At 42.4% G+C, this 24171-nt stretch overlaps 1 protein-coding gene, 2 long non-coding RNA genes and 1 other non-coding gene across 9 annotated transcripts in view; all 4 read left to right on the forward strand.

Annotated features, from left to right (window-relative positions):
- Nucleotides 1-1402: 1402 nt before the first annotated feature.
- Nucleotides 1403-5942, forward strand: LOC149978244 (uncharacterized). The gene is made up of 2 exons (XR_016486234.1): nucleotides 1403-1467; nucleotides 5198-5942. It is a non-coding gene; the product is annotated as an uncharacterized LOC149978244 (long non-coding RNA).
- A 973-nt stretch (nucleotides 5943-6915) lies between these two features.
- Nucleotides 6916-10767, forward strand: LOC110488560 (uncharacterized). Of its 6 annotated transcripts, none has more exons than XR_002468440.3 (12): nucleotides 6916-7196; nucleotides 7593-7661; nucleotides 8024-8057; nucleotides 8256-8315; nucleotides 8513-8568; nucleotides 8760-8809; nucleotides 9173-9228; nucleotides 9420-9469; nucleotides 9629-9669; nucleotides 9849-9903; nucleotides 10108-10145; nucleotides 10495-10767. It is a non-coding gene; the product is annotated as an uncharacterized LOC110488560 (long non-coding RNA). The 6 variants fall into 6 exon arrangements; XR_002468439.3 differs by having other exon boundaries at nucleotides 6980-7303; XR_016486230.1 differs by having other exon boundaries at nucleotides 6980-7303; nucleotides 9853-9903.
- On the forward strand, nucleotides 7735-7934 carry LOC118938778 (small nucleolar RNA SNORA74). The gene has a single exon (XR_005036035.1). It is a non-coding gene; the product is annotated as a small nucleolar RNA SNORA74 (small nucleolar RNA).
- A 3213-nt stretch (nucleotides 10768-13980) lies between the features above and the next one.
- The window catches only part of LOC110488561 (fibroblast growth factor receptor-like 1), a 59522-nt gene continuing 49331 nt past the window's right edge, over nucleotides 13981-24171 (forward strand). The window contains exons 1-2 of the mRNA XM_021560807.3: nucleotides 13981-14395; nucleotides 14566-14666. Of these exons, the coding sequence (XP_021416482.1) occupies nucleotides 14280-14395; nucleotides 14566-14666 (217 nt within the window). The 5' untranslated portion in view covers nucleotides 13981-14279. The remainder of the gene's footprint in view (nucleotides 14396-14565; nucleotides 14667-24171) is intronic.

The following is a 24171-nucleotide window of genomic DNA, read 5'->3' on the forward strand; positions in this document are numbered from 1 at the left end:
AAAACAACATGAAGTTAAGGCCACCAAAAGTAGAGAAGACATGATGAGGAATAAAAAATAAAATATTTGAATAATTCAATGAATGTTTTGTGCTCAAAGTTGATGACTAAAGTGTTTTATTACATCTATATGTTGCCATATATGGAAATTGTCTTTCTGGGCAGGGCGTCAGTTAAACTGCAGTACCGAACCAAAACTGTAGGAGCAGTCGAAGCCGTGCTTCTTAGACATGAACTCTGGCCCGTTGATTTAAAAAAAGACAATCTGTGTCCTGAATTAGACTAGTGCCATGGCCGCCCAGCTATATGCCGTCCCAAGGTTTTTTCCCGGTATTCCTGGCTAGCTGAACTATGATTGTTTTCGTCCTCATTGCTAAACTTCATAGATACTGCACCCTCAACTTCAAAACTCCTTTGCTATTTATTAAACAATCATGTAACTAAGAACTTTGCTGGTAAGAAACTTGAAAAATATGTATTGTTGAATTATCATGACTAGTTCGAACTATCTGTTGTGTTGTAAGACAATAGTGGCGAAAGATATCATTTCTACTTAATGCAGATCCAAGTCCAGTTTTTGAGATCCACAGAGGGTGATGCAGGCAGCCCAGTACATCACTGGGGCCGAGCTACCTACCATCCAGGACCTCTATCCAGGCGGTGTCAGAGGAATGCCCGAAAATCTGCCAGGCTCCCATCGCCAAAGCCTTAGTATGTTCACTCTGCTACCGTCCGGCAAATGGTACCGTAGCATCGTCTCTCGGACCAACAGGCTCCGAGACAGCAATTTTAAGGCTTGGGGGTAGAAGCTAAGTAGCCAGATTGGTACCCAAACTAGCTACACTGACTCTCTTGCACTGATCCTTCGCACACTCACTACGTATACACACACTAGTACACGCTCACACTACATTGACACTCCCACACAAAAAAAACACACACTTGATCATTTGGATCATTTGCTGCTACTCGGTTGTTTATTTCACTCACATTATCTATCCTGATGCCTAGTCACTTTACCCTGCCTTCATGTACATACCCTATATATACACACAAACGTATGTGGACACCCCTTCCAGTTAGTGGATTCCGCTATTGCAGCGACCCCCGTTGCTGACAGGAGTATAAAATCGAACACGCAGCCATGCAATCTCCATTGCAAACATTGGCCTTACTGAAGAACTCAGTGACTTTCAAGCATGGCACCATCATAGGATGCCACCTGGTACTCCCTGTATATAGCTCCATTCTTGGTTATTTTATTCCTTGTGTTACTATTTTATTTGTATTATTAAACTCTGCATCTTTGGGAAGGGCCTGTAAGCAAGCATTTCACAGTAAGTCTACACCAGTTATATTCAGCTCATGTGACAAATAAAATAATACCCATAAAACCTAGCGGTCAAACACAAAAACGGTTCCAATCGGAGTTAACACTCATTTTAGAACCACTTCTCTCCCGGACAAGGTGACTTTTATATATGGCTCTACTTACTCTCAGATTATAAAAAAAGGTAATTAGCAGCAAAGTAGACATCACACAAGACTGCAAACTCCTGCATCATCTCTAGCCGACACCTTTGCTGTCAGCTATCTAGCTAATAGCTAACGTTACCTTGATCCAAAACTAAAGATATAGGACATTTTAATTTACTGTTCAATATTTTAAGCTAATATTTCTTAGCTTTTATGCAATTGGTTGTGTCTTGTACAAAATACTGTCCTAGTAGCAGCCAGATATTTACAATTTGCCACGAATACTAGGTTAGTTTTTGCATAGAAGCTAGCAAGCTACCTAGATGATATTAGCAACAACTTTATTTTACCAGATCCTCTATATTTAATATTTATAATTTCTGCCAACTATATACTATATGAAATCCATGTCAAGTCATGGAGTCGAATGCACTGCTGTATTAATTCAGAACTAATTTGCTGACATGTTCTGTTGCAGATTCAAAGCCAGATTAACTCATTGCAGATATTCATGAATAAATAAGCATAATGTATTTGACGAGAATGCACCTAGTCACCCAGCCATCAAGTCAAACTTCTTGTATAAACATCTGATTTGAGGTAAAGATTAAATTATTCATCAATGTCACAAACCTGTGACATCGAAAAGCACCATATAATCTATTATTACTATGCGAGAGCCAACATATTCTTCTGCTTTTCATTTTTAGGAATTAGACCACCACAAATAACACAATGTAAAACAGCATATTATGATTTTTGGTGGGTGAGTTACAAATGGACAAAACAACTGGATGCTTAAAGTAGGTTTAATTTTAAAAAGTACTAGATCAAATGAGAAAATCATCTAACATACTCAAAACATGGAAGCCATGCCTAAAGTAATGTCAACACTCATCTTCTCAATTTAACAGTTCCATGTTGCTGCTGTCAATTGTGAGAAGCACATTTACCACTACATTTAGTATGAACCACAGAATAAGCAGGACAGCATTCATTACACAGGTGAAAAAAAAAGCTTGCAAAACCAGTACACCACAACACTTAAATGTGTTAGAGTCTAGATGTTATCAAATGAGGGGGAAGAACAAGTGAAGGAACCAGTATAGGGAAAATGGGTGAAGGTAGGGTGGGTTTATTGAGAGAAGATGGAGCATTCCAAAGTGTCCGAAGTTGAGGGAACATAAAAGGCATAGTGTGGAATAAGGGGTAGCTAGAGGGATGGAATAAACATAAAAAAAGTGGTTGCTGCTGTGCTTTTTCACCCCTTGTAGGTCGTGGTCACAAATACCCGGCCCATGTCCAGTCACACGATCTCAGCACGTGTCCCTAAACATCATTCAGTCTCAGTTGCAGCATTCAAATCATGCTCATCGTGTGTCTGGATCACAACATTAAAGATGAGTTTAAAACAGCATTTTAACAAATTGATCCTTACACAATACAAATTAAGAATTAAGGACAGCATTTTGTTGATAACATGGTGATTTACACTATGTCTACTGTGTGTGAATGATGGAAGAATCTTACCCCAACCAACAGCTGTAGGTCCATTTGAGTGTGTGGTCACTTAGGCCGGCATATCAACCAGTACCGGGACCATTAGAGACTTGGGATGCTTTCTGCTTGAATGTCTTCGGGTCTGTGTCTATAAAGATTAACTACAAAATGGAGAAAGTTAGTCTGTGGCTTAGATTGAGTTTAAAGTTGACACAAATGGAAAACTACAACTACACATGTGAAAGACTGCACCACACAGGCCAGTACAATAGCCTACACATGGAGAAGATCTGAAGCTTTTGTTCCAGCCCATCTCATACATGATTACAAATCATAGCCTATCGCCGTGATTAATTATGTTGGTTATTTAAGTCAGGTGTTAGAGATGGGCAGGGACAAAACCCTTCATACACTCAATGACTGAAACAGACCAAAGCAAAATAATAGTGTTCCAGGTTGAAACAGTTTACCTAGTTAAGAGGTGATAAGACAGGCACACCCATTGGTTCTTGAATACAGAAGGTGCAACTAAGGTTTGCAATTTGGCATCAATAACGTAACAGTAATTGTACCTAAAAAAAAACGTGAATACCATTTAATTTAAAACCCACCATAGGAGGTAGGACTAAATAAGGTTACATAACCTTGCCTACTAGCTATACTGCTGGCCAGAGGGTAACAGAAAACAGATCAGTCTTCCCATAGTACAGTAAGCAAACTCTTGACTCAAGAGAGGATGCAAATCAGTTGATCTCTGAAACCTCTTAAAATGCCAGACCAAAATAATACAACTAGCTAAAGTAACTACAAGTCAAGTAGTACTTGAAATAGGCTACTTACCCATCACCCACATATACAAATGTAGCGTGGTTCGTTCTGCGTTGTGTACTTTTAATTAGGACGCTGCCACAACTGAAGGTCTGCTAGTGGACTTATTTTTATTTGCCCTGCACACGAAGAGACGACACACATTATGTTAACCCTTGGCGCAGTCCTAGCTCACCTTGCTAGCCGAATGACAGGCAAAAGACAACAGTAAAGGGGTACGGAAATACAGATAACCCGCGATGGGCAAAACCAAAATATACAAACTTTTACAATCACATGTATGTACAATATTAATATGAACAAGTGTTTGTACACCAAAGAAAAACATTAGCTATGCAGCTGTAATTAAATAAAAAAAATACACTGAATTATTATTATCAAATTATTAACATCCCCTCTTGACCTGGCCTATTTGAATTGGTCCTTGTGTGCAATTTGGTGCATAATCAAGAGGAACAACATCACACTGCTACACAAACATAAGAACATCTTGCTTCACCACCTAAGTTAACTCGCTAGCTGTCTAGCAAGCTAGATTGTTGGTTTGTGAAAGCCAAAGAAAGTTAATCGACACTGAACAAAAATATAAATGCAACAATTTCAAATATGTAATTTTTCATATAAGAAAATCAGTCAAATTGAAATACATTAGGCACTAATCTATGGATTTCACATGACTGGGAATACACATATGCATCTGTTGGTCACAGAATTTTTTTTTTTTAAGGTAGAGGCATGGATCAGTAAATCAGTCCGAATCTGGTATGACTATATAATACGAGTCATACTACCAAACCTTGCTGTCCAATCGTTTCTTCACAATTTTTCCCATAGGGGATTTTAGAAACACTTAAAAAAAATAAGGGCTGTGTTTTGTCTAGGCATACCCAGACATGGCGTTTTGATAACCACCTAAATCTCTAGGACAAGGTGACTTTTATCAATATATTTGCCTGTATTTACACCACAAAAATGAAATGCTAATTAGCTGATGAAATGGCTGTCATAAAGAACTACACATGCCATGATCTGGGGGAGACAGCCGAATCGAGGCAAAGGTATGAATCTTTGGAATAACTATCTAATGTTAGCTAAATGTAGTTGTGAATAAATTGGCTATATTTCTTTTAAATTGACAATTCTGTGAACTGTCTCGTGCAAGTTTTATATTGACACAATACATGTTAGCAAAGGTGTCAGCTAGAGATGACGTGCAGGATCTTGCAGGGATTTGTAGTCTTGCATGATGTCTACATTTGTGCTAATTAGCATTTTTGAATCTGATGACAGTAAATAGAGATGTGTATGTTGATAAAAGTCACCTTGTCCGAGAGAGATTGTTATTTTATTTTTTACCCCTTTTTCTCCCCAAATTCATGGTATCCACGTTACAGTCTTGTCTCATTGCTGCAACTCCCGTACGGACTCAGGAGAGGCGAAGGAGGTGCGTCCTCCGAAACACAACCCAACCAAGCCGCACTGCTTCTTGACACAATACCCACTTAACCCAGAAGCCAGCCCCACCAATGTGTTGGTGGAAACACAACACCAGGCGAAGTGTCAGTGCACTACGCCCGGCCCGCTACAGGAGTTGCTAGTGTGCGATGGGACAAGGATGTCCCTGCCGGCCAAACCCTTGCCTAATCCAGACGACACTGGGCCAATTGTGCACCGCCCCATGGGTCTCTCAGTCGTGGCCGGCTGCGACAGAGCCTGGACTCAAACCCAGAATCTCTAGTGGCACAGCTAGCACTGCGATGCAGTGCCTTAACCACTGCGCCACTCGGGAGGCCCGTCGAGAGAGATATACATGGTTATCAAAACGTCACAGTAAGCCTACACGAAACAGCCCTTATTTTAAGTGTTTCTAAAATCCCTTATTGGAAAAATGAATGGTGGAAAAACAATTGGAACCATTTCCGTTTGACCGCTAGGTTTCATGGATATTATGACACCTCCACTGTGGGTCTCTACTTTCCTCATGCAATCCAGGAATTGTGCACAAATCGTTGCGACATGGGACCTTGTATTATCATGCTGAACCATGAGGGGATGGCAGGGGATGAATAACATGACAATGGGCATCAGGATCTCGTCACTGTATCTCTGTGCATTAAAATTTCCTTCGATAAAATGTAATTGTGTTCGTTGTCTGTAGCTTATGCCTGCCCATACCATAACCCCACCACCATGGGGCACAATTGCACGCTCCCTCAATTTGAGACACCTTTGGCATTGTGCTGTTTGACACATTTTAGTGGGCTTTTATTGTCCCCAGCACAAGGTGCATTTGTTGAATCAGCTTGTTGATATGCCACACCTGTCTGGTGGATGGATTATCTTGGAGAAATACGCACTAACAGGGATGTTAACAAATCTGTGCACAACATTTAAGATAAATAGGCTTTTTGTGAGTATGGAACATTTCCGGGATCTTTTATTTCAGTTCATGAAACAAGGGACCAACACTTTACATGTTGAGTTTATGTTTTGGTTCATTGTATATAATACCATATTTTTTTGTGATAAAACCATCAGTAGAGTTGAAAATGCAAATGTTTTTTGCCTTTGGTACATCACACACAGCCGTTAATCTGCAACAAGTCATTTGATGGAAACATAACTCTGCAGCATATTATTTTTATGTGGATTTTAGAATATTTGCATGAAAATCTAATGCCAATTGGATCGAAACCTAGCTACAGCTGGTTACTTTTATTGGAGGTAGGCCTATATGCTATGGTGCGTTCAGGGTTGGATGTCCGTTCAAAAGATGTTTCCCATTCGGGAACTCGTTTTTTCCCTAGTTCCCAGTTGTTTTGTACTCGGAAATCTCTGATTTCAGTGCGTTCATGACAACTGGGAACACGGGAAGAAACGAGCTCCAACTCGGGAACTCAAGACTCTTTAGAACTCCAATTTTCAGACTTGAAGATCACTGACGTCATGATTTCACCTCTTATTTTCCCAAATCCCAGTTGTCTTGAATGTACTAATAGTCCACGGAAAAATGGACCAGTTAGAAAGTTTGACATTTCCGAGTTTCCTTGTTCAGATTATTATATGAACGCAGTAATAGCCCACATTTCTGGGAGGTACAGACCTATCCCACAATTCACTCCGGAACATGTATTCTATGGTGCCGAGGAAGACTATAAATGTGCATGTGCCCAACCAGCTGTCTTTTTTTTTTGCAGACATGAGAAGGAAAGGAGGTCCGTTTTCGTTTATGGCAATAGTTGCTTGCTTTCATGGAACTTGGAATGGAGCCTGTTGTTGGCTGGCTAGCCTTGCTCCGGCCAAACGCTGCGGCGGTTAGTTTCTTTCCGCAATGAAGTAGCTATTTAACGTTACCAAGTGAACAGATCGGAATAATTGAGTTTTAGTCGTCAGGTAAGACAAATTGCTAAAGCCTTAAGTGGTAAGGAAGCTCCTAGCTAAACAATAAACAAAAAATGCAAAACCAATGCTGCCTCTAGCACTGGCTAAAATATATCTAGGTAAGTAATTTAAAATGACGTCCAGCTAACTCTGTTAGCTAACAGTTGTGTTGCATTGGCATCCATTTAGTAGTTTTGGCGATAGGTATCCAAGGCGAACTAGCCTGTAAAATGACTGGCAAGTTTCACATGCAAGGCCTAGATGACACGTGGTGGCGTGCAAAAGATGGGCCTAGTTAAATACTGTAGCCAAGCTGGCTAGCCAGTGTGTAAAACCGAGATGGATACCATTTGTTATAACGCGATAACGTTGTCGCAACTCATGCATACCATGTCTTTACCCTCACAGGTTGTGCCACCATTCAGGTCTTCAGACATGGGAGGGCTGCAAATGGGAATAACACGATCCCCCTTCAAGGTAGTTGTCTCTCACATCCTTACATAAAAAATGAAAGGTTAATTAGGTTTTCGTGATTGGGTTGTTTCAGTAATCCAGCGGTAGTCAGCTGTACAGGCCAGCCAATGCCTGAACTAGTGTTACACTGCTGGAAGAGGAAGGCTCTGCTAAAGTGGCCTGGTCCAGCAGACGCTGTTTTAGTGGCTGTTGGTGCTGAGCTGTAGCAGAACTGTGCCCTTCTGAGAGTGGTCTGCACCTACACACGGGGGCAGCCCTAGTAGAAGGGTTAACAAATATACAATTAAAGCAATCCATATGAGTAGATACTTTATTCTAAGTCCTGACATTAATGACCTCATCCTTTCCTTTGCATTTCATGCAAGCATGCGGACTGAATGAATTGCATCAACTCTTAAGGTGAGCATAAATAACAATTTTGTTTATACAAATGTGATGTACTGTGCCATGATGCTTATTTAACACATCATTCTTATTGTATGGTGAAGAGAATTCATATAAAAAAAACTGAGCACTATATTTAAGGCCTGTTACTGTTTATCAAATGTTTTACATCGTTTCGGGTATTGTAAGTTGAGCATTTCCTTTGCATTCCAGGAAAGCATGCGCCGTCAACTCCATTGAAGATGATTCAACTCTAGTCAATGCGTTTTGACGGTGAGGATGGCTCAGTAGTTATCGCTAAACACCATGAACATGTACTGTGCATTGATGAGAGCGTTACAGCTTTAACCCAGCTTTCTTACTGTTGGTGAAGACACTATGTTCTAACTCTGAGCACAATTTCTAATGGCTGGTATTGTCTACACTGTATTTATCTACTGCTCACTAGGTTTCTTATTCCTCTAATGTAGACTAAGCATGGACCTGCTGGAACTGGATTGACGGTTAAATGGAAAGGGTATTAAAGGTGAGGAAGGGAATTGTTATAGCTAAACATGTACTGTGCACTGATGAGAGCTTTACAGCTTTAACCCAGCTTTCTTACTGTTGGTGAAGACTTTTCAACTCTGAGCACAATGTAAAATGGTTAATATTTACATTGTAGTCCTACATGACTCTCTGTTGGGGCTTTAGTCATTTTATTCATTTGCATTTCAGGAAAAATGAAATTTGGTGGACTGCTTGCATTTCAGCAGGAAATTATCCAGGTAAACTCCATAGCTGATTCTGAATTATTATAGCTACAAAAACATGTACTGTGCACAGAGCTTTATCGCTTTAACCCAGCTTTACTGTTGACTTTGAAACTGAGATTATGTGCACATCCCCATGTCTGTTACTGTATACATTATATGTGAAGGTAATGTACTATAATGTCTACATTGATTTTGAAACCCTAGTGCTATCATGAAAATGCACTGTGCGGTGATGAGAGCTTTATAGCTTTAACCCAGTCTTCTTACTGTTGGTGAAGACACTATGTTCTAACTCGGAGCACAATTTCTAATGGCTGGTATTGTCTACACTGTATTTATCTACTGCTCACTAGGTTTCTTATTCCTCTAATGTAGACTAAGCATGGAACTGCTGGGACTGGATTGTTGGTTAAATGGAAAGGGTATTAAAGGTGAGGATGGGAATTGTTATAGCTAAACATGTACTGTGCACTGATGAGAGCTTTACAGCTTTAACCCAGCTTTCTTACTGTTGGTGAAGACTTTTCAACTCTGAGCACAATGTAAAATGGTTAATATTTACATTGTAGTCCTACATGACTCACTGTTGGGGCTTTAGTCATTTTATTCATTTGCATTTCAGGAAAAATGAAATTTGGTGGACTGCTTGCATTTCAGCAGGAAATTATCCAGGTAAACTCCATAGTCTTCTTACTGTTGGTGAAGACACTGTCCTAACTGAGCACAATTTGTAATGGCTGTTATGGCCTCAATTGTATTTGTATACTATATATAAATTGTATTTGTATATTAGACTAAGATTATTCATAACTTCCTGTCTTTGCATTTCAGGAATACATGTGTGTTTTACATTCAATCGAGTTGAAGCATAGGTGAGGATGGTTAAGAATTGTATCTTAACAAAATAAACATGTACTTGCAGTGAGTTTATCGCCTACTTATTGTATAGTGAAGAACCTTCAGAACATTGAGCACAGTTCTTAATGGCTCGCTCCCTATGTTATGTATACATTGCTCATATGCATTTTCCTTTGTCCTCCACTGGGATAAGGCAGACAACATGGCACTGCTTGGACTGGATTGATATTTCGTTGAGTCGATACAAGGTAATGCACAAACATCTGATTTGAATTTGTGAACGCAAGTAGTATATTATATTGTACTGTGCATTGAGGGCTTAGTAGCTTTAACCCAGTCTTCCTACTGTTGGTGAAAACACTATGTTCTAACTCTGAGCACAATTTCAAAATGTCAGTTTCTGGCTACATGGTATTTACTTGGGACTAATTGGATTCCTTTATTTCTGGTAGACATGCAGATTGTATGGAATGCGACAACTCCATTGAAGGTGAGGTTGGATCAGATTTTGTTCAGCTAAATCAATTATCGCCTACTTATTGCTTAGTGCAGAATCTATGTAACCCTGAGCACAGTTCTTTCCTGAATTGCTCACTGTCTACATTCTCGTGTTTGTCTTCCAAAGACAGAAAAGGCAGGAAGCTGCTTGGACAGTAATTGATGCTTGAACTTTATTCAAGTTAATGTACCTATAAGATCTTCAGGCAGTTTATATTTTTTTTAAATTCAGGGAGAATAGAACAGGACTTCAGTTCATGTAGTTGATCTACAACATCTGATTAGTAGAGCTGAGATGCTTGCATTTGCAATATGTTGAATGTATATTGATGTGTCAACAGGATTGTTTCTTTCTGGACTTGGGTGGGGAACAGAATGTTACACCCTGCAGATTCACGAAACTCCAGGCCAGACTGTTTGGCTCAGCCGCCACCAGCTTTGTTCACATGGCCCTTTGATACATCTAACCCTGGAGTGTCACTGCATAATCCTCTTGTCTTGCAATGTCAGTGTTTTCTGAACAAATGTACCACATAATGAATTGAATGTATGGTCCCAACTGCATAGACAGTGGAACAGTGTCAAGCGGTGAACAATAAAATTGACCTTTGTACGTTTTGTTTTTAATTATAATTGATTTTGGTTAAAAGCAGAGGTTTTTATTGAAATAATAACCAAATGATCTTTTCACAAACAGGCTGTGGGGATTTGACTGATGGTTATAGTGAAGAACTGTAGTTCTTACATTGATGGCAGTTTTTTATATAACCAAACCAGGGCCATGTTGAGTAACTGACTGCTGCAGATAATTGTAATGGGCGATGCTGATGTAATTGCCTATTCTGCATGTTTTCTACATGGGCTTGTTCAGCTAGAAATGACTGTTCTGACGCGCACCCGCCCCCCCACTAGTCAATCAATCTAAATTGCCCGCCTTGTATCCCTATCTAGGGGAGGGAGAATCTAGTTAAACTGGTAGGCCTGAACACCAACGATACTACTTACAGGAAGGAGTGGTGCCAGGAAATAACCTTAATATCAAACAAAAGAGCTGATTGTCGACATGGAAACGGCAGCGAGAGCACGACCTCATCTACATCGAGGGTGAAGAGCTTCATGTTCCTAGGTGTGCACATCCCTGACAACCTGAAATCATCCGTCCACACAGATGGTGTGACGGTACAACAGTCAACTCAGGAGGCAGAAATTGAGGCTTTGCCCCTCAAACCCTTCGGGACTTCTACAGATGCGCAGTCGAGGGCATCCTGTTGGGCTGTGTTGCCGCCTAGTACAGCATTTGCACCGTCTGCAACTGCAGGGCTCTCCAGAGGGTGGTGTGGTCAGCCCAACGCATCGCTGGCGGCTTGTTCACCCCGCAACTATCTAGAAGGCGGAAACCGTACAGGTGCATCAAAGCTGGAACCAAGAGACCGGAGAGAAACGCCCTCTCTAGGCCATCAGAATGTTAGTCGCCGCTAGCCTGCCCTGGACTTAATCATTGTTACTAGCTAGCTGCCACCCGGTACTCTACCCTGCACCTTTAAAAACTTCTGCCCTATATGTGTGCATAATCATTGAACACTGGTTACTTTGTTTACATAGTTTACCCACTTCCTATGTATACTGAACAAAAATATAAATGCAACAATTTCATAGGAAATCAGTTGACTGACAAATCATTAGGCCTTAGTCTATGTATTTAACAAGACTGGGCAGTGGTGCAACCATGGGTGGGCCTGGGAGGGAATAGGCCCATCCACTTGGGTTCCAGGCCCACCCACTGAGGAGCCAGACCCAGCCAGTCAAGTTTTTTTCCCCCACGAAAGGGCAAATACTCCTCAGCAGCACACCCCTTCCTCAGACAATCTCGCAGGTGAAGAAGCCAGATGTGGAGGTCCTGGGCAGTATGGTTTCACGTGGTCTGCGGTTGTGAGGCTGGTTGAAGGTACTGGCAAATTCTCTGAAATGTTGAGGTGGCTTATGGTAGAGAAATTAACATTAAATTATCTGGCAACAGCTCTGTTGGATATTCCTGCAGTCAGCATGCCAATTGCACGCTCCCTCAACTTGAGACATCTGTGGCATTGTGTTGTGACAAAACTGCACATTTTAGAGTGGCCTTTTGTCCCCAGCACAAGGTGCACATGTGTGAAGATCATGCTATTTAATCTTGGTATATCACACCTGTCAGGAGGATGGATTATCTTGACAAAAGAGAAATGCTCACTAACAGGGATCTAGACATATTTGTGCACAACATGTGAGAGAAATAAGCTTTTTGTGCGAATGGAACATTTCTGGGATCTTTCATTTCAGCTCATGAAACATGTGACCAACACTTTACATGTTGCATTTATATTTTTGTTCAGTATATATACTGTATTCTAGTCAAGGCTGATCCTATATACCTACTGCAGTACACGCCTTTTCTATTCATATACTGTCTATATACACCATTATTTACATATATACTGTATATATTTATATTCTGGACTGACATTGTTTGTTCTGATATTTCTTCAATTCTTTTCATTTTTGTGTATTGTCTTGTATTGTTAGGTGTTACTGCACTGTTGGAGCTAGAAACATAAACATTTCGCTGCACCTGCGATAACATTCCGCAAAATATGTATACACGACCAATACATTTTGATTTGATACAGTGTGTACGCTCGTGGCCAAAAGTTTTGAGAATGACAAGTATTAATTTTCACAAAGTCTGCTGCCTCAGTGTCTTTAGATATTTTTGTCAGATGTTACTATGGAATACTGCAGTATAATTACAAGCATTTCATACGTGTGAAAGGCTTTTATTGACAATTACATGAAGTTGATGCAAAGAGTCAATATTTGCAATTTCTTTTTTTTGTTTTGAATTTGACCCCCTTTTTTCACCAATTTCGTGGTATCCTATTGTTAGTAGTTACTATCTTTTCTCATCGCTACAACTCCCGCCATGCGTCCTCCGAATCACAGCCCAACCAAGCCGCACTGCTTCTTAATACAGCGCGCATCCAACCCGGAAGCCAGACGCACCAATGTGTTGGAGGAAACACGGTGCACTGGAGACCTGGTTAGCGTGCACTGCGCCTGGCCCGCCACAGGAGTCGCTAGTGCGCGATGAGACAAGGATATCCCTACCGGCCAAACCCTCCCTAACCCGGACGACGCTAGGCCAATTGTGCGTCGCCCCATGGACCTCCCGGTCGCGGCCGGCTGCGACAGAGCCAGCCACGACCAGAGTCTCTGGTGGCACAGCTAACATTGCGATGCAGTGCCCTAGACCACTGCACCATCTGGGAGGCCCCTTTAGGTGCAATCTTACTGGCAGCAATATCCTTGCCTGTGAAGCCCTTTTTGTGCAAAGCAATGATGACGGCATGTGTTTCCTTGCAGGTAACCATGATTGACAGAGGAAGAACAATGATTCCAAGCACCACCCTCCTTTTAAAGCTTCCAGTCTGTTATTTGAACTCAATCAGCATGACAGAGTGATCTCCAGCCTTGTCCCCTTCAACACTCACACCTGTGTTAACGAGAGAATCACTGACATGATGTCAGCTGGTCCTTTTGTGGCAGGGCTGAAATGCAGTGGAAATGTTTTTGGGGGATTCAGTTCATTTGCATGGCAAAGAGGGACATTGCAATTAATTGCAATTCATCTGATCACTCTTCATAACATTCTGGAGTATATGCTTTGTGAAAATGTATATTTGTGTCATTCTCAACTTTCGTCCAGGACTGTAGAGGTCATGTGTGCTGCACATGAATCGACCCGACCCGGAGGGGGGCGCCCGTGCTTTGCTGCAGCGCAACGTTGTCCATGAGGAGCAGAGCTCGATCCGGTCCACGATTGGCCAATGGAATTCCACATCTGTTCTTGGAAACTTCTATACTGCTCCTCATGGCAAAAGGATGCAGAAGGGCACACCAGGGATGAGGTGAGAGAAGTAAGCCCGAAAAAGAAGTAAACCCGAAAACTTCACCATTAGGCCTACCTGTTATTTACCTTTTTTTGCGAGAATTTTTTTTTTTGTTAAACGTTTTATTAGACAGTATTTTGCCGAGATGTCATTGATATGATATTGAAGTACATTTTATTTACATTTCCCGCGTGGAGGATGTTATGAATACCAGTATACTTTATTGTACAAGACATTTGATTAATACGTCAGACTTTACAGTGAACCATTGTGTTTACAAACATTTTGTGGAAAGCATCTGCCTGGCAGAGGACAACACGTGAGTATGCCCACTAATCTGCGCTCTTCACTCAAATTGCGTGTGTATGATCATTACATTATGTCAGTGTGGCTATGTAATTTAAACGTCATTGGGTCAAGTCAATCAAGTCTCTTGATGTTATACGGTACTTTTGTCATTGAATTCTCTATTTTGCCGATTTTCTTCAGAACAGACACAAACTGCAGTTTGCTGAAAATGTTCTCTAAGGACGGATGTCTGGCTGTGTGTACAGTGATATTAATGATTCTAACATCAAGCGAGGCTAGAGGTAAGATAAACTGCTTATTATCTTACTGTAGTGTTACTACATTGTAACATTGTCCCGCAAATAACCCAATGAAATGTGGAAAGAATTATGTTTCGTCTGTCCTCATTGATGTACAAATACTTATGAAAATGGATATCCAGATGAAAATCTGAATAATACATGTGTGTCTCACATTTTTGTCAGATAATATAATCTTTTAAACATTATTTTTTGGCACCATAGTCTGTTTCCACAGACTATTGTCAGTGAATTTGTTTGAGAATGTTTGTGTCTGCAACACTGAGAGACAGAGTCTACACTCCACCTAGAGTGACCTCTTCTATCACATGTTTAATTCACAGGAATTTATTTAACAATTCTGTGAACTCTACTTGGCTTCCAACCCCACATTCAAATTTGCCCTAAGGTCAACAGAAACAAAAAAATCCTCTCAGTGGTAATGTGTTTAATGATTAACTGCGCACCCAGAGAGAGTGGCCCTGTGCCGTGTTTACAGACAAAACACAGACCATGGGGCTGCACATAAATGTGGCTTTTGAAGAAGCCCAGTTTGCATCAGCGGAGGGAGGCCGTCAGAAACCAAACAAGCATGCCTTTTCTTGGAATCGTTGCAGGAATTTAGAGGTGCATAAGTTTGTATCTCCTGCCAAGTTGAAGAGCCTGTTAGCATACATCAAAGCAGGGTTGATGACACCTACTGGGCTGTGTGCGTAAACCAGGGGAAGAAGTCTTGCTTTATGCAGCGAGGAGCTGTTTGCCAGGCCTCTGTGGTCCTCTATTATACCCTGCTGACTGTACTAGACTCAGGGTCACTGGCATTGCAATGTCCCCATGGGAAACATTCTTTTCACACCACTTCGATATCGAAGTGAGTTTTTTTAGCAGGTTAGGAGACTGAGGTTAAGGTTAGGAAATGGGTTAGCGAAAAGGCTCTCCTAACCTGCCTCGAAAATCACTTTGAATCGAAGTGGCATGAAAAGAGTGTGTCCCATGTCCCCATAGTGGCAGGAAATACAAACTGCGTTCAACATGCAACGAGCCCAGTCCAAGGGGAATGGCTATTGTTTGTTTGATTTGAAACAACATTTCATTTTGTATTGTAATATATATACTACTGGAATTCCCTTTTGATGTTAATATGGAAATTAATTGACTATGTGAATTTGAGTGTGATGCAAATGTTTCGAAATCAGGTTCTTCAAGGATTTCTTGATCGTTTAAAAAAAAACAAACATTTTATTCAGTTCAGTATGACACCTGTGATATGTTTCAAAAGTTGGCCCCTACTGTAGAATTCTCAAACTATTGTGTCTCATGGTTTTAGTCTATCATCATCCAGGTGGGCTGTAACTAAAGCTACCTGATCACATTCAGAGAGGCCACCACCACCTCAAGACTGCTGGGCAAATCAGATAGATCTTGACCATACTCTGTGGAGTAATCAGTCCATTGTTTTCTCTGTTGACCCTGGTATCTGCTCACTGCACTTCTTTCACATTGTGTGGCTGTGTGTGTGTACGTGTGCTGGAGTGGGTGGGTGGTAGAAGGAAATACACACACACAATCTGTGTTGTCCTTGGATTGCTCCTTTCCTTTCTGCCTTGTCGGAGTTATCCTAGGAATGCCCGTTCAGAGCCCAGGACGTTATGCAGTGTGTCTCTCTCTGGCAATGTAGATAAAAGGTGTCATGCGGGAGGTCTGAGTCTGGAATGGGTGCATTGTAAAGTGTTGCTTGTGATCCAGGTGAGAGATGCAGCCTATTATTGGGTTTCTTCTCGGTTTTAGGGATTGTTCTGGGCTAGCCTGATACACAAATACCTCTTGTTACTCCGGTGGGTCAGATAAAAAATTGACAATCCTAATTTCATTGAGATTTTTTTTTCTCCCAGCAGAGAAAGTCATTTTTTGAAGGGCTTCCACTTATCTGCATGAGTGTGCTTGACATAACTGTTATCATACAGCGTTTCCAGTTTCGCAATGAAGGTTTAATCCAAAGTTCAGTTTTCCCATTTTCACGGTAGGAATACTCAACTATTCAAAGTTATGACTCCCAAGAGTGCTATAAGCAGGGCTCGCGAGAGAAAGTCCAGGCACCATGCATGCGATTTGCCGCTGATAAAAAACAAGTTCATGCTGGCTGGCCCTCAATGAATGAAGAGAGGGAGCTAGGCACATCAGGAGCTAGGCACATCCTTGGATGGGATAACATAGATACGCTCCACACACCCGCCAACGGAGATAAAGTGCGAACACAGACAGTTTGCGGAATGTTCTGGCTTCTCTCTCTCCCTCATGCCGTCACATAGTTCCTGTTCCTCACTGGCTCGTTTTGACATTTGGATTGGAGAGAAGTGGCCCACATTGACTGTGAGTGAGCCTCCCACAGGTGCTAAGGCTCTAGCTAGCCTAGCTGCCAACCCAATGCAGTTCAGCCCGGTGCTCACCTGTTCTCTCACCCAGCGTCATGGCTCTGTGCCTGGCTATCACAGCTCCAGGACCAGCCAGCCGTCTGTCGGATGTGCATGCTCAGATGGGCCTGGTGATTGCAGGCTTGGCTCTGAGCCGATTTGAAGGACCAAGTCAAGCAGACCGTATCAAAAGCTAATAAGTAGGAAGCCGTTTGATTTATGTACTTCCACTCAGCAGTACAAAACTCTCTGAAGAAACAGTGTCTCTATCTCAGACTCAGCGACAGCCACATGCTTCTTCTTTTTCCTTTTTTCTTTCTTGGACATCCATCAAAGCATCTGCCTTGCGCTTAAGCCTTTCAATCTGAAAATGGTTTTGAGGAGTCTATTTGGTGTTAAATGAGACATAGTAACATGCTGCATACTGCACGGTGAGGGAGTTTTTGTGTCATGGCCCATGGCCTCTCCTCTCAGAGACCTCACAGCACAGAAAGGCCTTCTGGCCACTCAAGATCCCTAAACAACCTTGTAACAACTTAATAAATATGAGATTATTGGATTCAACTGATAGGCCAGGAAATTAAGCCTGGCTTGTGGCTGTTTATTTCCAGTTCAGGTCATCCATCCTGTCAATGCTGCAATAAGCAGTAGTCTACTACTTAGTACACTCAGTGATGAAGTCTTCTGGGGCTGTAGTAGTACTAAACAGAGCTCCCTATCACTGCTGTGGGCCTCTCTCACCAGGTATCATGCTCCTCCAGCTCATTAGGCAGATAATGGTGGATAATGTGGCACTGCAGGCCTCCTGCTTATCACAAAGCCTGGCGGCTGATTATACACAGCCTCTGCTGGAGCAATGGGGACTAACTGGAGACTGTAGACTGGGTTGGCCTCAGCAGCCTTTGATGGACAGCAGCTCAGTCTGACACAATTCCACTTGTTGAGTAAAATTCCAATTATATCTGTGATGAGTCCACAGTGTTCTGTCAGTTTTCCTCTGTAGCTCCCTTATCTTCAGAACATCATCAGTGCTCATCTCTTTCCCTGATCCATCTGAGTGCTATTTGCTAGTACCTCTTCCAGCTGGATGTCTGATTCGGTGCAGGGTCCTGCTTTGAATGTGTGCACACAGTTAAACCGTATCAGATGCCCGTCCAGTCTTCACACCGAGGACTTGACTGTTCCAGAAGAACGATTAGGGTTGCAAAGGGAGAGTATATTAATGGAAACGTTCAAATTTACCAGATGTAATCTATCACAAGACATCTAGTGGCCCTTTTGGTTACTTCAGATTATCACAGGTGTCTGTTATAATCTCTGGCCCTCTATGTGGATTTATCACATATAAAATATATGAAATAATTAAATAACATGATTTTAAAATAAGAAATAGAAGTACAAAGCTGTAAAACACTGTCCTAAATATAAACCATAAACAGTGAATACCATTGGTGTTTAATATGAGGGTTTCAGCATGAAATATCCTTTCTATATATTTTTTTTACAAACTAAGATTTTTTTGACTATTTCAATATGTATTTGTTGGGAATGTTTTGGCGTCAAACTGGTGTCAGTTGGAAGTAGTTCCAATAGTTGGAAGTTGCAGAGTTAAATGAAAATAATTCCATTATTGATTAAATGCTTTTTTCATTAATTTGGCTATTTTCTCTTGAACCATATGGTCTATCTACTAGAAACTCATGGACAATATGGACACCGATATAATAAATGAATACTGTATATTAATCAATGTTATTTTAAGTTATTCAAGTATACATTTCCAAAGTTTAATTTTCTTTTAATGTCACATCTTTTGTAATAATGGTCGGAACAAGGCGCAGTGTATGTAGAGTTCCACATATTTATTAAAGACTAAAGTGAAACTTTAGCCAAGAGAAAACAAATAAAGAATAAATGAACCGTGACGACAATGCAGTGCTAACAGGCAACTAAACATAAACAATATCCCATAACCCACAGGTGGAAAAAATGCTACTTAAGTATGATCCCCAATTAGAGACAATGATAATCAGCTGCCTCTAATTGGGAATCATACAAATCACCAACATAGAAAATAAACCTATAACCCCACATAGAAAATATAAACTAGAACAACACCCCAGTCACGCCCTGACCTACTCTACCATAGAAAATAAAAGTTTCTATGGTCAGGACGTGACATTTAATTACAAAAATTACTGAAGATTCCGGTAACTTTGGTAAATTACTGGTAGCATTGCAACCCTACAGCGACTGATGTCAGCAAGGATATAATATAATGCTAATGTGGCTGATGTTTTAAATTATGTTTCATGGGTCAAGCATAGAAGAAAACTGTTTTTTGTTGTTGTCAATTTTGTAGATGGAGGGAACTCAAACCATTACTGTGGGCCTGGCCTATACAAGCATGTTGTCCACCATGATGACACTGCTAAAGGATTTGTCAGGTGTTACACAGTTACATTTTACAACACACATGCTCCCATTCAAAGTTAACACAAGCCCACCTCGTTTGCGATTGTATTTTAATGTACTTATTTTTTGGCCTGGGAACCGACAGTTTGGCTGATGCTCCTGACTGTGTGTGTTCTCTGGCTCCATAAAGCTTCGTTATTAGATTTGAACATGATTTTCATTGTGGCAGATCTCAGAGTGTGTGGTGCACAAACCAATGTGTTAACATCCGGCTCTTACAAGTCCACATGAACACAGCTTGCCAAACCTCATTTTGTATCTCTCACTCCATATTTTTTAAATGTTTGTTTTGAAGTAGGTCCCAGTCTTCTTTGTAGCTGTGATCTCTGTTAAACGTGTACACTTAAAACAAGTCTGTGGTGTTTCGCGTGAGGGGAATGGAACTTTACGTAAACAAGGCAGTTAATGAGCTGCATTTGGTTTGAAACGTATTGCTTGAGCACGGCTATTAGAGAAGTGTTTGGTATTTATAGTGGAGGCATAAAAAACACAAAGGTTAGCGGCGGGTATTCAAACATTCCTCACCCTGGTTTAGATAAAGGCCCCACTCCGCTGGAGGTCAGCGAGATGTCATCTTGCGTGGACCCTGTTTGTGTGCTCTTTACCTACTTGAGCCCGGAACTGCACTGTTTGCACAGGTGGGAGAGGGCACCTTGGAGTGAATTGTTCTCTCCATTCCCGTGGACTTAACTTGTCGGAGCAGTGTGCTTGCACAAGACCAGTGAGGCTGAGTGTTCGTCACAAGCAATTTGTTCTTGATGTGGGGCCCCTCTTCCTAATGGAAGCTTGCTTTGTTGCAGTCTCTTTGTCCCTGGGTAAAGGTGGGATTACACAGCCTTTAACTAGGGGGATTGCAGAACCCTTCCAACCATCACCACTCCTCATAGCCCTACACTCTGGGCATTTTAAAATGTCACAGAAAAGAAGCAGGGAATATTCCCATTCCGTGCATTTGTCCCATTGACTCAGGGCAGTGGACGGCTTCTCTTTAGAATCCTGTGGTTTTCTCAGAACACCGACATTCCAGGCATTTAGAACCTGTGGCTCAACGGAAGGGCCTCCTTAATGGCTTTCATCCCCGGCTCTGCTGCTGCTTCACCCATTCAATGGCATGGCCCACTTCTGCCCGGCCCTGGTTCAGCGCCATAGGTTACACAATGTTCTGGGACTAAGCAGCAAAGAAAACATGCTCTACAACAAGGAAGACGGGCCTCTCTTCAGTCTGCTACCAATAAGTGGCCATACATAGAGCTTAAAGTGTACCCTGATGAAAGAGAGAGAGGGAGCGCCCACCCGGCCCTACTCTGAGCCGACAGCAGCAGCAGGTTTGGGTAAAACAGTGGTGAGAGTGAGGGTGAGCCACTGATCAGTATCACCACCTGGCATGTTCCTCCTTGGACCTGTGCTGCACGGTCTTGTCTGGGTGATTCTTATGCAAGCTGCCCTGCCCTCCCTGCCTAGTCTGCTCTGCTCTGGCACTCACATTCAGCAGTGACAGACAGACCAGCAGCCGCAGCAGTAGCTTGCTGGGTCTGTGAGTGTGAGCCACACCCGAACATGTAAACATTACATACTGTGTATAGCGAGAGCCAAACCAGAATTAGGAACCATGCGTGAGATAATAGCTGTCTGTCGGTGTGGACTGTTGACACAAAGGGTTGTGCTTAATAAGCAGGTGCTCGTTATTTGTGACGGGGCCGGCGTTCTACAACATTACCCAGAATCCCTGTGGAGCTGTGGCTCTGTTTGTGTGGTCTGAGCTGCTGGTGGTCCAACCTGTGTGTGAACAGATACATGGGGGTCCCATACCACCACCACTGGGTAACTTCAGGCCAAGGCTGTTGGTTGGGTTGTCTTACCCTCACAGCAGAGGAGAGCAGCGTTCCCAAATCTGATGGGAAACAACACAACTAGAGAATCTGAGCCTCTATGATTCAGATAGAGTGTGTACATAGAGCGCCCAGTGCCCAAAACTCCCTCCTGTGACTGAAATAAGAGATTAACATTTATATCTGCTCCAGTGAGAGTGTGTTAGGGCCAGTGGTATGGAAAGGAGAGTCAGAGGTGGGTACATCATTGCCCCCACACCAACCCAAACACCCAGCTACCCACATAGGCCTGGCGTCAGGGCCAACAGTCAGGCCTTGTGCCCTCTCCAGCTTCTGCACCAGTGGAGGTGGAGCGGGCATAGCCTTTGCTCCAACAACATGCCAGAGCTAAAAAGAGGCAGACACTCGACGCCACCCTCCAGAAATGTTAAATGGTTTGCTTTTGAGGAATGACCAGGTTTCTGTATTTTTTTCTAAGGTAGGGGAGAGTGTTCTTCCAAGATTCCAAGACGATGTTCTATGATGTCTGTCTGAGAGACAGCTGGGGGCTTGGATGAGCTCTAGCGGGGTGAGGTGGATGGATGGACATGGAGCCAATGAAAGAATGACAGACACACACTCTGCTAGGCATTTACATCCACAGCTACATCCACACGGTGGAGTAGAAGAAGAGTGAGTGAGTGAAATGAAGCTGGAAGCCCAGAAAACAGTGACCTGCCCTCTACGCAAGTTTGTAGGTGCAACAGTTTTTATCAGGGCCTAAAATTAACACTGTCACCTGCCGGATGCGGGTAGATTTAGGCAGTGTAAGATATCTATTTCTATTTTTGGTCAGGACTCCACAGTGCGAGCATTTCACTCGCATCTGTGAATAAAAATAGTCAAGTATGACCACGTAGTAAAATAAATGCTGCAGTAGCTGTTTTCAAAGTATTTCTGTTGTTTTGTTTCATAGCTGGTAAATTAATCGCACAAAGTCAAAGAACTACGAATCCTATATAGCCTATTCCACCTCGTGCTGCAAAATTACCTGGCTGGAGGCTGTGAAAAGCTGAGTGAAAGATTCATTTTTAGAAGCGCTGCGCACAGGCACAACACTTGGTCTAATTTACTTGAAACAAGTCTACTGAAGTGAAATGTTGATATTTTGTTCCTTGACTATTTACATGGTTTCAAATGAAATCAAACTTTATTTGCCACATGCTCCGAATACAACAAGTGTAGAATTTACCGTGAAATGCTTACCAACAGTGCAGTTCAAGAAGAATAAAATATTTACCAAGTAGGCTAAAGTAAAAAGTAATAATAAAAAGTAACACAATAAGAATAACAATAACGAGGCTATATACAGGGGGCACCATTACTGAGTCAGTGTGCAGAGGTACAGGCTAGTTGAGGTAATCTGTACATGTAGGTGGGGGTGAAATGACTATGCATAGGTAACAAACAAACAGAGAGTAGCAGCAGTGTACAAGAGGGTGGGGGGTGAGGGGGGTTTCAATGTAAATTGTCTGGTGGTGATTTTTATGAATTGTTCAGCAGTCTAATGGCTTGGGGGTAGAAGCTGTTGAAGAGCCTTTTGGTCCTAGACTTGGCGCTCCAGTACCGCTTGCCGTGCAGTAACAGAGAAAACAGTCTATAACTTGGGTGACTGGAGTCTCTGACAATTTTATGGGCTTTCCTCTGACACCGCCTATTATATAGGTCCTGGATGGCAGGATGCTTGGCAACAGTGATGTACTGGGCCGTTCCCACTACCCTCTGTAGCGCCTTGCGGTCAGATGCTGAGCAGTTGCCATACCAGGCGGTGATGCAACCGGTCAGGATGCTCTCGATGGTGCAGCTGTAGAACCATTTGAGGATCTGGGGGCCCATGCCAAGTCTTTTCAGTCTCCTGAGGGGGAAAATATTTTGTTGTGCCCTCTTCACAACTGTCTTGGTATGTTTGGTGATGTGGATGTAACAGTATAACTTTAGACCGTCCCCTCGCCCATACCCGGGCGTGAACCAGAGACCCTCTGCACACATCAACAACAGTCACCCTTAAAAGCATCTTTACCCATCACTCCACAAAAGCCGCGGCCCTTGCAGAGCAAGGGGAACTACTACTTCAAGGTCTCTGAGCAAGTGACGTCACCTATTGAAATGCTATTTAGCACGCACCACCGCTAGCCGTTTCACATCTGTTACATGGACACCAAGGAACTTGAAACTTTCGACCCGCTCCACTACAGCCTGTTCGTCCCGCCTTTTCCTGTAGTCCACAATTAGCTCCTTTGTCTTGCTCACATTGAGGGAGAGGTTGTTGTCCTGGCACCACTGCCAGTTCTCTGACCTCCTCCCTATAGGTCGTCTCATCGTTGTCGATGATCAGACTGTTGTGTCATCAGCAAACCTAATGATGGTGTTGGAGTCGTGTTTGGCCACTCAGTCGTGGGTGAACAGGGAATAGAGGAGGGGACTAGGTACACACTCCTGAGGGGGCCCAGTGTTAAGGATCAGCGTGGCAGACTTGTTGTTGCCTACTCTTACCACCTGGGGGTGGCCTGTCAGGAAGTCCAGGATCCAGTTGCAGAGGGAGGTGTTTAGTCCCAGAGTCATTAGCTTAGTGATGAGCTTCGTGGGCACTATGGTGTTGAACGCTGAGCTGTATGGAATGGCATTCTCACATAGGTGTTCCTTTAGTCCAGGTGAGAAAGGGCAGCGTGGAGTGCGATTGAGATTGCGTCATCTGTGGATCTGTTGGGGCGGTGTCGCGTTCTGACCTTAGTTATTTTGTTATGTCTTTGTTTT

Source organism: Oncorhynchus mykiss, chromosome 14 (genome assembly GCF_057628025.1).
Source record: "Oncorhynchus mykiss isolate SJ-2025 chromosome 14, ASM5762802v1, whole genome shotgun sequence".
NCBI classification, from domain to species: Eukaryota; Metazoa; Chordata; class Actinopteri; order Salmoniformes; family Salmonidae; genus Oncorhynchus; species Oncorhynchus mykiss.